The 16,415-nt window shown below is 37.7% G+C and overlaps 1 protein-coding gene across 1 annotated transcript in view; it reads right to left on the bottom strand.

The window, feature by feature from the left end:
* Positions 1-16,415, bottom strand: part of slc36a1 (solute carrier family 36 member 1) — a 71,356-nt gene that overhangs the window by 49,835 nt on the left and 5,106 nt on the right. The window contains exons 2-4 of the mRNA XM_039774826.1: positions 14,911-15,040; positions 5,986-6,076; positions 2,752-2,840 (exon numbers count right to left, since the gene is read on the bottom strand). Of these exons, the coding sequence (XP_039630760.1) occupies positions 2,752-2,840; positions 5,986-6,076; positions 14,911-15,029 (299 nt within the window). The 5' untranslated portion in view covers positions 15,030-15,040. The remainder of the gene's footprint in view (positions 1-2,751; positions 2,841-5,985; positions 6,077-14,910; positions 15,041-16,415) is intronic.

The raw sequence follows: 16,415 nt of genomic DNA, 5'->3' as shown, positions 1-16,415 counted from the left end.
CTGATGAAGACGAAATTTATTACCTAAAGCAAATGAAAATTTAATAATTTACTATGAAGGCATCCCATCTATACTACAATACTGTGCAAGGGTATTGGGCCACTAAAGAAAATTCTTTTTAAAGCTAGTTATCTGGGCAGGACGATTTCATTTGTTCATGAAAATACAATGTTAGAATATGCACAAATAAACATTGATACAACAACATGTAAGAAGAATACAACATTTATTTACAGTATCTCACAAAAATGAGTACACCCCTCACATTTTTGTAATTATTTTATTATATCTTTTCATGGGACAACACTGAAGATACTGTATGACACTTTGATACAATATAAAGTAGTCAGTGTACAGCTTGTATAACAGTGTAAATTTGCTCTCCCCTTAAAATAACTCACACAGCCATTAATGTCTAAAACACTGGCAACAAAAGTGAGTACACCCCGAAGTGAAAAATGTCCAAATTGTATCCAATTAGCCATTTTCCCTCCCCAGTGTCATGTGACTCGTTAGTGTTACAAGGTCTCAGGTGTGTTAAATTTGGTATTATCGTTCTCACACTCTCTCATACTGGTCACTGGAAGTTCAACATGGCACCTCATGGCAAAGAACTCTCTGAGGATCTGAAAAAAAGAATTGTTGCTCTATATAATGATGGCCTAGGCTATAAGAAGATTGCCAACACCCTGAAACTAAGCTTCAGCACTGTGGCCAAGACAATACAGCGGTTTAACAGAACAGGTTCCACTCAGAACAGTCTCGCCATGGGAGACCAAAAAAGTTGAGTGCACGTGCTCAGCATCATATCCAGAGGATGTCTTTTGAAAATAGATGTACGACTGCTGCCAGCATTGCTGTCAGCTTGTCAGTGCTCAGACCATACACCGCACACTGCATCAAATTGGTCTACAAGAGGAAGCCTCTTCTAACGATGAGGCACAAGAAAGCTTACAAACAGTTTGCTGAAGACAAGCAGACTAAGGACATGGATTACTGGAACCATGTCCTGTGGTCTGATGAGATGTCTCCAGACATAAACCTTATTGAGCATCTGTGGGGCATCCTCAAACGGAAGGTGGAGGAGCGCAAGGTCTCTAACATCAGCTCTGTGATGTCGTCATGGAGAAGTGGAAGAGGATTCCAGTGGCCATCTGTGAAGCTCTAGTGAACTCGATGCCCAATAGTGTTAAGGCAGTGCTGGAAAATAATGGTGACCACACAAAATATTGACACTTTGGGCACAATTTAAACATTTTTCACTTAGGGGTGTACTCACTTTTGTTGCCAGCAGTTTAGACATTAATGCATGTGTGTGGAGTTATTTTGAGGGGACAGCAAATTTACACTGTTATACAAGCTGTACACTGACTAATTTACATTTTATTAAAGTGTCATATCTTCAGTGTTGTCCCATGAAAAGATATAATAAAATATTTACGAAAATGTGAGGGGTGTACTCACTTTTGTGAGATACTGTATATAGCAATGTAGCTCAAAGTGCTTTACATTATGAAGAAAGAGAAAAGAGACAAAGAATGTCTTGTGTTTTCAAAAGAAGTCAGTATTTTGTGTTACTTCACTTCAGATGCTAAAGTCATATAACATACTCTGCCACACTGTGCTGTTTAATTTTCTCAAGCCATCTTTAGTTAAAGGTTCTTGTGGGATGTGCCACAACACAACTCACTGTCATAATGCAGTGATTCTTAAATTTACTTTGACTTATTTCATTTAAGACAGTATGAACCCAAGAATATTTCATATTCTGTGTGGTGAACTTCATTTCACTTGCTAATATACACCTATTCCTGCATTTCAGGCCTGCAACATTCCAAAAACTGTTGAGACAGGGGCAAATTAGGGCCACAAATTTGGTAAAAATAATTAAATAATGATGTGATTTCAGCATAACACCTGAAACACTTCATCACTTGGTGTGAGGCAGAGTGGTGTTTTCTGAGGCTGAAGATCTGCGCTGGTATCCAGAAGGTTGCCAGTTCAAATCCCTGTTATACAATAAATTGTATAAGGAGAAATAAAGAACAAAAAAAATCCTCAATGCCAAAACATCTATTTAGTGTTGGGAGAAGGAATGGTGACATTACAAAGTTGTGAATGCTTTACTGTCCCAGCTTATTTTGGAATGTGCTGCAGACCTGGAATGCAGGAATGGATGTATCTTAACAAATGAAATGAAGCTGACCAGACAAAACTGGAAATACTTTGGGTTCATACTGTCTGCAGTGGATTGTATATAAAATAATGTTGCATTAAAAAAAAGGTGAAATTAAGTAAGTTAAGGGAATGATACTTCAAGTAAAGCAATGCATATGTATTATATATATATAAATTAATATTTAAATATTTTAATAGTCTATCTTTATGTTACTTGAAAGTTCACTGTACAAAGAAAACACTAGTGTTTAACCTTCAGACATGTCTTGATTAGTTAAACTGATCTCTTCTAAAAGTGACTTAGCATAATAACAGAACTAATTGGTTTTTATAGCCGTAGGAAATGTATTTGGCACATAGAAAGGTGAAACCAGATGCACAGAACATTACAAAAATTATTAAATATTAATTTGGGTGAAAACTCAGTATTCATGAAAACAGTTGTGACATGCATTTAAACAACATTATTAGCCAATCATTTTCAAACTCTTATTTATGAATTTAAAAAACTTATAATGTTTCATATTTTACTGTAAAATTTAAACACTATATGATAAAATAATAATGCTTTACTTAGTACTGAGATGATGAGAACATTTCACCAGGATGTCCATACAGTGAACAGCAACAATTCCCATAATTAACAAGCTGATTGGTCCCACCTAAACAGAAAACACAAAAGTAGTCACAATATAAATCCATACAGTCTCTCTCTTTCAGACAGCTTTCCACACACCTTCCAACTTTTGTTCCATTAGGATTTGTACACAATAATTGTAAATGTGTATCATTTTCAGCACAGCACAACCCAAGAATAAATGTGCATATGCAGACAACCATGCTATTTATGTGCACATCATGTCCTCATGGGATCACTTAAAATCAACACAATCCTTTATAGTACACTAAAATATTATCAGGAAATGTTTATCAGTTACCTGATCAAAACAAAAAGAAAGAATCTTGAATTGATCTTTATTAATCAATACTGAACATGTCATTTACAATAGCAAAAGTAAAGCAAAGAAAACCTCAACTTACCCCGAAAAAACAACACTTAATTCATATGTTAAATAAGAAAACCCAATTCATTTTCTCCAAGTTTACAAATTGCTTCATGAACACACTATTTTTCCTCAAAAGAACTCATATTTTCAGTCATTCTGTAAAATTTATATTCCAAAAACACCCTGGCTTTTACCAGTCCATGAAATATTTTGATCATATCACATTATTTGTTTGATTTCACTTTCTCTTTTCGTGACTTATAAATGCCCAGCTTGGCCTGTCCAATGTGGAAATTACCATTCATATATTCATCTTAATTATTCCTATTCCCATTAATACCACAAATAAAAATACACAGTCACAGACATCAACTCTAAAAACAGTGCTAAGAATGAGAAAGAAAGAAAGATACATGACTAAAATGAACTAAATGTACACAGGAAGGGCAAACTACTAGGAATCAAGCAGCATTAACAATGTCAAGCACCTCCAAAAGTCTGAGGGTGTCAGTCTCAACTGGATTAATAACAGATGGATAAATTTAAAAAGTGCGCTAACATAAATAACCAAACCTCAGTTGCATTGGTTTATTACATAAAAGCAAGCATGATGAAAAAATTGTATTATGAAAAAGTAAGTTTTGTAAGTTATCTTATTATAACAGGAACACATTTTACGCTATATTTACATATTGGAAACAGTGTTATTTTACATCTACATTTTATTAAAATGGCAAAAATAAAAAAATGCCTATTTTTCATAAGTTGTTCACCTTCTTTTATAATGCTAAATACCCTTTAATTAAAATTATATTATTAGAATTTTGTTACACTCAAATATGAGTAGATAAATGGAATATTTGTTTTGAGTTTATTCATGAAACCTATTCTGGTGTTCAAAGTTCTATTACTGAAAATTACAGTAAAAGTTGTAAGTAAAAGGCTTAGACACTTAACACAAGAAAACAAAATTGACAGCGTGTTTGAGTGCAATTTTTTAACACATATGCAACAGCAATGCATAAAACAATTACTGTGAGCTAAGCAACAATAAAAGTCTGAAAATATCTAAATCCGTAACAAAATTGGTTTAAGAAATGACACTAGTTTCGGATATTAATGGTTTGATAATCGAGATATGGTGGCACACAAGGTCTCAGTACTGCTACCTCAGAGCACATGGACATTAACCCAGTTTAGACTGTGTAGTTTATATGCTTGTTTCATGTCTTAGTTTATTTGGAATAACAGGAAAATTTAGATGAGAACAGTCCATTCATCAAATCAATTCTACCAAAATAGCATACAGTAATGCTGAGCTTTAAAAAAGGAAAACTCCCCAATGTTTGTGTGAAATTTACCCTTGGCAGGTTTCCAACTGTGTCCCAGTGTTCTTCTTCAACTCATTTTAAAGTAACAGTTTCAAACCACTGTACTAACCCCCTTCATAATTTTAAACACTTCAATCATGTTACCTCTCAATCTCTTTTTGCTTAAACTGAAAAGGCTCAGGTCACCGAAGACTGCACCTTACTCACATATTCCAAGGACTGGCTGACAAGCTTTTTAGCAGCCCTATAAACTGTGACTGAGATTGTGCTTCACTATGAACTAAAACCTTTCCTAGGTTTATTTTGACTTTATGTTCTGTAGGTAACACATACGTAACCTCAGCACTCTGCAGGGAAAAAACAAAGCTTACAAAATGAGTGGATAGCAGGATGGATGCTTATGCATCCAAAAGGTTCTTCACAAATAAATATGGAAATAAATAGAACTAATAATTTTTAAACTAGACAAACCAGTCACAGAACATAACAATTACAATGGAGTTAATCATAAATTTTCTGAGTTTTAATTCAGGGTCGAAAACAATAGGAAGCCAACATTATCAGCTTCAGGAACAAAGAAGGAACCAAAACTGAAAAGGGTGCCAGTCTATCAAAGAGCGCAGTCATGTAAACAAATTATTTTGCATAGCACCATTCTATAATGGCCAACAAATCAAGGCACTATATAAGTACAGAAACAATTTACTATTACATATATATTTAATACTACTGAAGCAAAAACTAGTGAGGCAAACTTTGCTTTTTGTAATTATCATTGATTTCAAGGTTTCATTATAAAACCTGCATTACAGATGATTAAGACATACAATATTAAGTCTTATGTAATTCGGATGGCTCCAATCCCATTTTGCAGGTATGCAAAGGTAAATGAGCAAAAATCTTCCTCCTATAGATATGGCAACCTACTAACATCTTAACCACAAAACAACGCTGGCTGCTAAGGGTGGTGTTTGAAAAGCCAATTATGACAGCATTGGCCACAAAATAGAAACCAAGCCTGGACAGAATATCCATCACACCAGATCACTTGGCAGTTAACCTAATTTGCATGTCTTTGGAAGGCGGAAGAATAACCTTAATATTTAATAATGAACACATCCAAGAAAAGAAATAATGCACAAACTCCACACAGATTGTGGCTAGGCCAGATTTTGAACATATTCTCCTGGATCATTGAAGCAGCAGAAGTAAAAGCTGTGCAATCATGTTACCCTCACTGTTGGCCAATAATTTTACAGCATCTACCATTCTTTAATTAATTACCGACTATAAATCAGAAATCAAGTGCAACAAAGAACATGCAAAATACATTTTCTAAATTATTTGACAAAAGGCAATAAATAAAACAAAGATTCATAAACTAAGGTATAGGGACCACTTGTATTAATTACTGTTTAAAACAGAAGGATCAAAAGGGAAAAAAAAAAAAAACACTGTGCAATTCTTACCACTATTCCTGCATTCTTCACAGCCAGAGGAAGCCCTAGAAGACCAGTGCCAATATTTCCCTTTAACAAGTGAACTAAGGTCTGAAAAAAGCTATTTTGACAAAAAAAGGACAATTAATAAACCAAAGTAGTAATTTGTATACTGTACATAAACACAAATCTCTTCAAGAAGATCATTTATCTTATTGATTGTGACTTTGACAAATCAAGATATACACAAATTATAATACAGTACTTTATCTTTGAACCATCATTATGTACTTTACTCAAAATACAAATGTCCAATATTTCGTCTTCACTTGGGATTATTTTAAATACAGCAAACCACACTTGAAATTCTCTTGCAATATTCATTAATGTTTACTGCACATGCACACACTGTTTCAAAAGATTGCATTTCTTTATAAAAAATACTAAAAGCCCTATTATTTATTTCATCTCCTATTATACAAATTAGCCTAGATTTAACTTCACTATATTCAATAATTAGGCTTTCAAGTTAAATTCCAGTCACTTTTCTCAAGAATTTAAGGCAAGTACCATAGTACTAATTTAGCACAGATACGTTATACAAATTCCATTTACTGTATTGCTTTTCAAAATGGATTAAATGTTTCTTCCTAGGACTGAATTTATCACACTATCACTTTATGTGTGGACTTCGCACATTCTCATGGGTCTGTATGAGTTTTCTTCTCACATTCCCAAGAATATGCAGATAATCCATCCATCATCCAACCCGCTATATCCTAAACTACAGGGTCACAGGGGTCTGCTGGAGCCAATCCCAGCCAACACAGGGCGCAAGGCAGGAAACAAACCCTGGGCAGGGCGCCAGCCCACTGCATTATGCAGATAATGCTAACTGAAATTCCAAATGTTCTCTGCATGAGCATAAGAATGGCTGTATGCGTAAGTGGACTATGCACTGGACTGGCACCCTATCCAGGGCTGGTTAGTACAATATACCCTGTAGGATATTGATGTGATTAATCATCAATAAGACACCCACCTCAGGATTGAAAACTAATGCACGTAATGAGGTGTAGGATCTCTGTTTCACATTGTGGCCGGGATGTTTGAAATATGAAGAGATCTGTTCAATTTATGAACAAGGTTGATAAACTGGCGAAAATCTACATTAACATTTTCACTTTCTCTGTTTTGATTTGAAATGTGGGCAAAGACTTATTTTCACAAATAACCCAGACACACTTGTTGAACTAAGTAAAATAATACAGTTTATTGATAACATAACAATAATAGAAGATGTATACATGCAAATATTCACAGTATTTTATATATATATATATATATATATATATATATATAGACGAAATATATATATATATATATATATATATATATATATATATATATATATATATATATATATATATATATATATATATATAGACGAAAGACACAAACACAAAACAAAATGACAAATGCTTAGGTTAACTTTTACTCTCTTGGCTTAGACAGAACTTCTCTCTTATAGCAAAAGGCACATGACTTACAAATCCTGAATTCTCAAATTATGAGGTTAAGCTCTCTGGCTGGTTATGAAGTTTCTATTGCTCACAGCAGCAAACATTTGCCCTGGTTCAGTGACTACCAATCCTCCCAAAAAAAACCCCAAAAAACCAAGAGTTCTTTATCTATTTGTGTGCACATGCAAGCTTGTATGACAAGCCACTTTGCCCTTTTCTTTTTTAAATTTAGGGTGAAGAACTTAAAATTGCCAGAACTTCTCCTTCACAAGATTATTTTTAATTACAGTTAACACCAATACCACAATGCATTAACTGGCTTTGTCCTGTCTATTAAATTGCAGTTAATAGTTCTCGTAATCAAAAAAATATATATGGTTTGGGCGAACAAAGCTTGGTTCCTTTCCTGATAGGCTTTAATCAGACATGTGGGCAAATTTTTCACATCTTCTTTTCTTCGTTCAGTAGGTCTCCTTCACTTTGTCACACCTTCTGGTTGCGGGTGGTACAGTAGTCTTCTCTTCAAGGATTTTACACTAAGTGTCCATGGATGCTAGCAAAGTTATGCCACTAAGCCAACTGGTGATCAGTCACTGACAATTGTTAGCAAGGTGAACACATTGTTTATGTAAGGTCTCTTTCTCTCTTGCTCCTGTCCTCGCTGTCCCTCAGCAAAGTCGGATTAATGGCAGCCGCAGTCAAAAACTACAGCACGGACGAGTATTTCACCTTTTCCATCCAGCATGGTTGCCCTTTGGCGTGAAAGGACTACTTCGACATCCGTTGCAGCATACCCTATCAGCTATACAGTAGGTTCTGACTATGGGTAGCCAAATTATGGACAGGTCAAGCTGTAGCTAAGAGCAATTAGTTAGGGTATACAAGGGGTTTATGGGAAGGAATAGAGGTTATCGCATTCGCTTCTATGGTGTACATGTACCCATCCTCTTGGTTGACCACTGGTGCAAAGTTTTGTCCATCAATATTAGTCATCCTGGATGTACAGTCCTTTGTTCAGAACTTGAGTCCATTTTGTGCCATAGAGTGAGAAATGTCTATGGCTGTTACATGGTCTGGAATCGATCATCTGATAAGGCTGCAGATATTGAATTCCAATGGGAGACCCAGTCAGGCATACTGAGATTTTATGGTAACATTTTGCTAAGTCAGGACTTAGTTTCCAGCCTGATAAAGTAGATAATGCCAGTATGTTCTACAACCCAGTGCATGACAAACAACAATCTGCCACAACTTTAAAAGAGGTAAGCAGGTTTGGGAATGCATGCACGTTCATTACCTTGCAAAATGTACTCTTACTGAACAACTGAAGCTGTGTCAAGTTAGTTGTGGAATTGTAATGAACAGTAGTGTCAAGGTCTTAACATTGATTTTTTTCTCCCCCAAACTAAAAGGGTCAGGATTCTTACTGGAAAACTCCAAAATACCAGTTTTCTACATTTTAGTTAAATACCAGTAAACCCCTGATTCTGTAAAGCATCGCAAATCCAAGAATGGCAATCACTTTCTCTTCCCTCCGATCTTTGGAGGGATGAAAAATCATGGCGGGTGGGAGCGTCCTGGGAAAGTTTTCATTTAGCTAAATAAATATATTTGTACTAAAATTAACCACTTTATTAAAACTAAAATTGAAATTTAATTGTTACTAGGGGGCTCCTCCCCCTGCTCGCTTCATTCGCCCACCCCCGTGTTTTGTTTACCGGATATAAATACAATACAATTTATTTTTTGCAAAGCCCAAAATCACACAAGAAGTGCCACAATGGGCTTTAACAGGCCCTGTCTCCTGACAGCCCCCCAGTCTTGACCCTCTAAGAAGACAAGGAAAAGCTCCCAAAAAAAAAAACCCTTGTAGGGGGAAAAAAAAAAAAAATAATCGAAGAAATCTTGGGAAAGGCAGTTCAAAGAGAGACACCTTTTCAGGTAGGTTGGGCATGCATTGGGTGTCAAAAAGAATGGGGTCAATACAATACAGTACAATACATAGAACAGAATAAATCCTCAATACAGTATAAAAATAAAAATTCTAGAAGTACAGATTAGAATTTCACATTAGATGATATCACATAATATGATCTGGATTTGTTTTAAGTCCTGGAGACCTCATTCATCAAGCTTCCTCCCCCATTTGGCCATTCCACAGCTGAAATAGCGCTAATCTGATGAAAGGACACCGCTTTCCCACGATTCCTGCGATTCTCCATCAGGGATGACTTTACCTTAGGCAGGCAATATACAATTTAAAAAGATTGTTATTTTCTTGGGAATTGTTACATATACATTATTTTCACTTTTACCTTAAAAATTTTTAGAAAAACAATTCTTGTCCTTTATTTTCGGCCCCGTGTGTGGTTACATCTCTTCCTCGCCAGACATATAACGCTGCTCGCATTGTGAAAAGAGGGGAGGCTGAATGTACACTAAGGATATGCCGTCGCATCATCTGCTGTCTTCCTGTTGTTGGCGAGCTGCACGTTTTGCTTGTCTCTTGTTGTTTTAAGAGCTGGGAGCACATGATGCTTGTCTGACAGATGCAATCCAACAACTGCTAGGGTTAGATGTCTGTGGAGTTTTTTTAAATGATGGCTCACTGGCTGGTCTCACGTGACATTCTTAAAACAATTATTTATGGCCCGCGCATGGTTAAATTCTTTCTTGCAGGATGTATAATGCTGCTCACTCGCTGGCTCGTGCGGGGGGTGGGGGCGTGGGGCTGCTGTCACGCTGCCCTTCGATCTTTTTAAAGCCTTTACAGCGGGTGTCCTTTTTCCTACTTTGTGTCTCTGCTGCTCGCGTAGTCTCTTTCGTTTCGCGGGTCTTTTAAGTGTCTTCCGAGAAGATCATGTATCGTAGCCTTGCTTTTGCTTTCCAGGACAGGATTTCTTTTTATAATAGTGAGATATTATTTAAGTCCAAAATGTCTTTGAGTTGCTGTACTCATAAGTAAAAACAAATATCGGAGTGCAAAGGTTTAAATGAAGTAAATTGGAAACAAAAAAATTCATACAATGGTAAATTCAAAATAGTTACTCAAAAGTTTCCTTATAAACAACATTTTTGTTAAAGACGGTTTCCTATCCTTGAATCCGCTCTGCCTGGTATGGAGTAGTTAAAACCTTCACTTTAATGTCACACGAATGCCGGACTCTTGAAAAGGCAACATAAAGTTGTCCATGTCCAAATACAGGCTTAGATATGTAAATCCCTACTTTGTCCATGGTTTGTCTTTGGAGTTTCCTCTGATATTCTTTGTGATGAACAATTGCGCAAAGCCTGGTGGGCTTTGAGGTGTGCGGCCCACCCCCGGACCTTGGACAAGCGCCTGGGCGTCACAAGTCATTTGCGCAGCTCGTGCCTCTGCGTGTTTATCTTTAGCGGATGTTTGACACGCCCTTACTTGAGAAGACCCGTTTATTACGACATTTTTACAACGCCTCGCCTCGTGAGTGCTTCCCATTCTGTGGTCATCTGCTACGTGCCATGACCAGGAAAGACAAACATTCTGTCATACAAGGTGGGGGCGGGAGCATGCAAAATAGGTGATTAAGGGGCGGGACTGTGGCCTGTTAAACCTGTAATCAAGGGGTGGGGCATGCTAAAGAGGCGGAGTTACTGCTGCATTCTAAATCTGAGAGTCAGAGTGAGGAGATGAAGGGCGCTGCACACCCAACAAGTGTCACTTTGATGAAGATGTCACGATGGTTCAGTTATCCGCACACTTGGTCCTTGTTGTTGAGACCCCCAGCTGTCCTGCTTCAATGTCGTACTTGTGTTCAGTGGCCAGTCTGGCAATCCAGCCCCCGATCCTCCATTTTCGTTACCATTGTGGAGCTCGTTAGTCCAAACCTCCAGAAGATCTCGGACCCGTGACGCCACCAGTCTAGCGCTGAGCTGCCAGGTGTTCGCCAATCCCCAGAATCGACGCATTCAGTGCCAGGCTGCGCTTCCCTGTCGGACTACCTGGATGTGGTGGTCCATGGCTGGAGTGGCGCGATCACCTCTTCAGAGTTGCTAAGGGTCGTGTTCTGAATTTGCCAGCAGTCTTGGCATTCAAGTCTGCCAGCAGTCCAGCGCTGGACCTCCCTGCGTCCCATCTTATGTTGCGATTTTACAAACGGGTCCATTGCTTCACGCTGCCAGTTCCTTTGACCCCTCAAAGCTTTTTGCCAATAAAAGGTGGTAAAATGCCAGTCTTCCCCTCAAGTGCGTCTCAGTTTCTCCTGCCGTTAACCTCAGGTTTTGGGTTTCGTTTGCAAACCTATCTGATACCCGAGGTCTTTCTTTTTAGAGCCATGCCTCTATTGTTTCTGGTGATTCAGAAGCACGTTGTAGGCACCTTCATTCATTGTTTTTATCCATGCGGGCTCGTTTTTGTATTTCCGATAGTTGAGCTCTTTCTTTTTGGAGCCATGACTGCTTTGCTTCTGGTGTTTCAGAAGCACGTTGTAGGCGCCTTCGTTCATAGTTTTTATCCATGCAATCTTGTTTTTGCTTTTCTGTGGCTGTGTCGTAAGCTAGAAGTCGTTTGCTGTTAGAAATCATAATTGAACTTACTTTTAACACTGAATTACCTTAATGTGATTCAAATAAGCCACACTGACTGCTGTCACAGTGGATTAGAGCACACTGACTGCTGGCAGAGTGGATTAGAGCACAGTGGAGTGGAGAACACTGACTGCTGGCATTGTGGAGTGGAGTAGCTGCTCACACTGTGGAGTGGAGAACACTGATTGCTAGCACTGTGGAGTAGCTGACTGCTGGCACTGTCAGTAGTCACTGCTGCCTCAAGTTTAAATATATCACCATGGCAACTTGTTGCGTGCACACTTTACCTCAAGCTTACTTTACAGGTTGCGTCGTGTTGTTTCGGCGCCACCTACTGACTCTGGGGGGCGCTTTCGGTGCCACCTAGTTCCCCGATGCTAATGGCGGCAGATTCGCGTGCTGAAGTCACCATGGCGGCGGACCCCGGTTTGGAGATCTACATTACTAAATGAAGGTTGTATATGCAGTGGTGTGAGCATTCACGTTCGGGTGATGTTTGTATTGTACACGAAACGAACGTTGTATATGCGGTGGTGTGCGCATTCAGGGGCGGCAGCAGATTTTTAGATGGTTGTGGATTGCATAATGTGCCATTAGTGTGACAAAGATGGACATGATTAGAAAGGAGTACATTAGATGGTCAGCTCAGGTTGGATGGTTTGGAGACAAAGTCAGAGAGGCTAGATTGCATTGGTTTAGACATGTGCAGAGAAAAGATGCTGGGTATATTGGGAGAAGGATGCTAAGAAAGAGGAAGGCCTAAGAGAAGGTTTTTGGATGTGGTGAGAGAGGACATGCAGGTGGATGGGTGTAACAAAGCAAGATGCAAAGGACAGGAAGATATAGAAAAAGATGATCCGCTGTGGCAACCCCTAATGGTAGCAGCCAAAAAAAGAAGAAGATTCTCCCAAAAGGCTTGGGAATTATCCAGCTCCAATATTGGTAAGTAAGAGATGAACATTAATTGTCTTCTTTGCTATAAGTGGTTTCAGGTATGCTACGACCTAACATTTTCTCTGAGTGTACTCTGGGTTGGCACTAGAATCAATCAGCTGACTTTGATTTTCCCTCTAACTGGACCGTTTTAAATAGGAAGCAACTCCCTTTTCATACAGTATTAGTTGGTGCTGAATACATTTACCCATTATACATGTTAAATAAAAAATGTATTTTATTTGTTCCCTCAAGTGGCCTTTAGCTAATATTAGATTTTGGTCGAATATCTAAAAACACTGTGTCACAAAATGTGCATTAATAACAGGGAAATCAGGAAAGGGCAAAACAATTTTCATAGCACTACACAATTGTATATCATAGGAGTACTGTTCTGTCTTAGATAGAAATATGGTAGAGAAATGTGGTGTTAATGGATGAGGAGATGGACAAGACAAGAATCATGATTGGGAAACTAGCAATGGTCTTTCCCAAAGTCAAGAAATATTGGACCACAAAAATGAATGTTGAAGTGCAAAAATCTAAATTGATAAACAACAGTAACTAATTACAGCAGCCATCTTTGTTTTAAATTTGCCATATACCAAAAGTCCAAATAAATTGGCAAACTAGGAAATTCTAAAAAAACCAAGTACAGTGGAACCTCGGGTCATGAACGTCTCGGACCACATACAAATTGGGTTACGACCAAAAAGTTCAAACTTTTGCATCTGTTCAAGACCACACACTTCAGGTGACGAGCAAGCCAGTTTCCCTTCCGGTTCATACGCGCCGATGATTTCCGCACGTGTTCAGTCTCTCCCTGCGCATTCCCTGTGCAGCAAGCGAGAGAGAAAGCGCGAGAGAGCGAGCGGATGCAAGAGAGAGAGAGAGAGAGAGAGAGAGAGAGAGAGAGAGGGGGGGGGCTGGCCACGTAAGGCCAAAAAGGCAGTTAAAGAATGCACTGGGCTTGTTTTTAAAGAGACCGATTTGAGCATTGTTTAAACCTCGACTTTTTTCTATTGGATTTTAACCTCCACTTCACTTCTGTTTACAGCGATCGGTTCGCAGTGTGCATTGTTGCAATGTTACTTTTCTTGGATGTTTATTAAATTACGGATTTTTCAAATGTTCATGTGCTTACAGCGAGCGGTTCGTAAGGCTATAGCGTGAATTCTTTCAATGTTACTTTTCTCTGTTCAAGGTTTTCTCAGTGTTATTCAATGTTTTTACATTTAGTTTACAACTACGCTGTGCAATCTATGGTCTAATTAACTATTTTTGTGCTTAAAAGTCTTTAAAAAAATATATTTACATACTGTTTGGTCTGGAACAGATTATTTGTTTTTACATATAATCCAATGGGGGAAATTACTTCGGGTCACGACCAAATCGGGTTACGACCAGAGTTTTGGAACGAATTACAGCCCTGACCAGAGGTTCCACTGTATTATTAAAAAATAAAACTCTTATCAATTCAAAACAACTACTACATGTTTAGTAAATAGTAGAACTCAAATTTAATAGAAGTGCTTTAGAATACATGTACTGTGTGTATGCCTGGTCATGTGCATATGCTGGCTATTTATGTGTTTACATTTTACTTTGTTGATGGTTTTGGGGGATTATTTTGCATCTTTGTGCAATAGTTTTGGTGATTTCTTCTCATTCTTTACGCAAACAGGCGTTTTGTTTTTTGTGCTCTTTAGAAGCCAATTTAAGTAGACAGCCGCCCACCTGACTACACAGGGTCAGAAGAGCAAAAGGCTCAAGAAATAGCTATATATTACATTTTAATAATAACACAGGAGAAAAAAATTAATGGATTGTCAGAAATAAAGCTAGTATTTAGCAAAATGATGAACTTGAAACATCTCTTTATGCATGATTTTATCCTTGCAACAGTTAGTAGTTACACTTATTTAAACTATCTTACTTTGTTCCAGTCTTGTCTCCTATTCTCTCATAGACATCCTGGGGCTCTGTTGGGCTTGGAGACCGATCTGGAGAAAGAGAAGTTTCCTCTGTAGGACTGCTTCTTCGATTAGTTGTCATTTCTGTAAAATCTGAAAAAGAACAATGTTATTGAAAAGGACTACATATAATTTTATTCAGAGGTTTTAGGAACACAAAGATAATCGTTTTTCTCCCATTTATCCACATTACCCTAGACTGGTTTCCACAGATACCAGATATAATTACAGCTCCCAACCTACAAATTTAGCTTCATCAATGAAGCCCCTAGTTTACAAAAAAGAAAAGCTTACACATGTGAGGAAGGTCTTAAAGTCAAGTAAATTTACTGTTATGAATTCTCTAAGGCAAATGCTATTATAACATAGACTGTTTGGGACTTTCAAAGTAGTGAAAGAATCTGGATAGTGCACATAAAATATGTACTAAATACTCTGTTGTTGCTGCTGCACATAGGCAGCATAGCTGACAGAAGTGACTATGAACATACACTAGACTTTGAGTAAATCACTCCAGTAGAGGTGCACATCTGCTTCTGCCTATATGTATGACCCTACTTGACACTTCACTTTGGCAGCTAATTTAAATGGTGATTAACTGCGACTGGATCAACATGAATAATACAGTGGGCTTTAGCTAACTATTTTTGGAGTTTCTAGTTAGAACAGCACGATGAAAGCAAGCTGTTCTCTGTAACAGCACTAACAAATAATGATCATTTTATTAGTTACAGTAAGGCCTTATGTGAGGGATATGCTACTAGGCAGAAAACATATTAAAAGATTTCATATTTTAAAGTGACCCTGGACAAAATGATTTTGCTTATACCCATTAATATGTACAGTAGGCATATATCAATAACTTTAAATACAACATACTCATGCATTCCATACATATTTTACACGCATCAAAGTGTATGATGTTAAAATAGAGGAAGACATAGCACTGTGTACAAGTGTACAGCCAAGATTAGTACAGAGGAGAGCAACATGTAATAAAATACACTTATTAATTGAAAAAGGAAGACTACAGAAAGAGCACATCTCATTTCTCATACCACCTTGAGCGAGACAAAGCATGAGTATGAAAACAATGGGTGTTGCTCTTTCTGGCACTGTGCATCTCACTCCTTCATGTCAATGTGCATCATCAAAAGCAAGATGAAGTGATAGCTTGAGAGATTTGGAAAATCATTCCTACATAAGTCACTGTGAGTAAAACACAGCAGTAGTATGGGAGAACATCTGTACTCAGAATATAGCTTCTTGTCATACTGTGTTTAACTGCTCACTTCAGTGGTAAAGATTGGATTTGAGTTATGCAAGATTCACTATGTATGTAAAAAGGAGTAACAAGCACAATCAGCTGAAGAGGAAATCCAGAAACTGCAGACATCAATGCAGAATGAAGAGCATTACATAAAGGAAGATAAATGATACTAATGGAAATGCATATCCTGGACAATTT

This window comes from Polypterus senegalus, chromosome 13, assembly GCF_016835505.1.
Source record: "Polypterus senegalus isolate Bchr_013 chromosome 13, ASM1683550v1, whole genome shotgun sequence".
In the NCBI taxonomy this organism is placed as follows: Eukaryota; Metazoa; Chordata; class Cladistia; order Polypteriformes; family Polypteridae; genus Polypterus; species Polypterus senegalus.
Note: the sequence above shows the minus strand (reverse complement) of the source record. Positions and strands in the feature narration are given on the sequence as shown.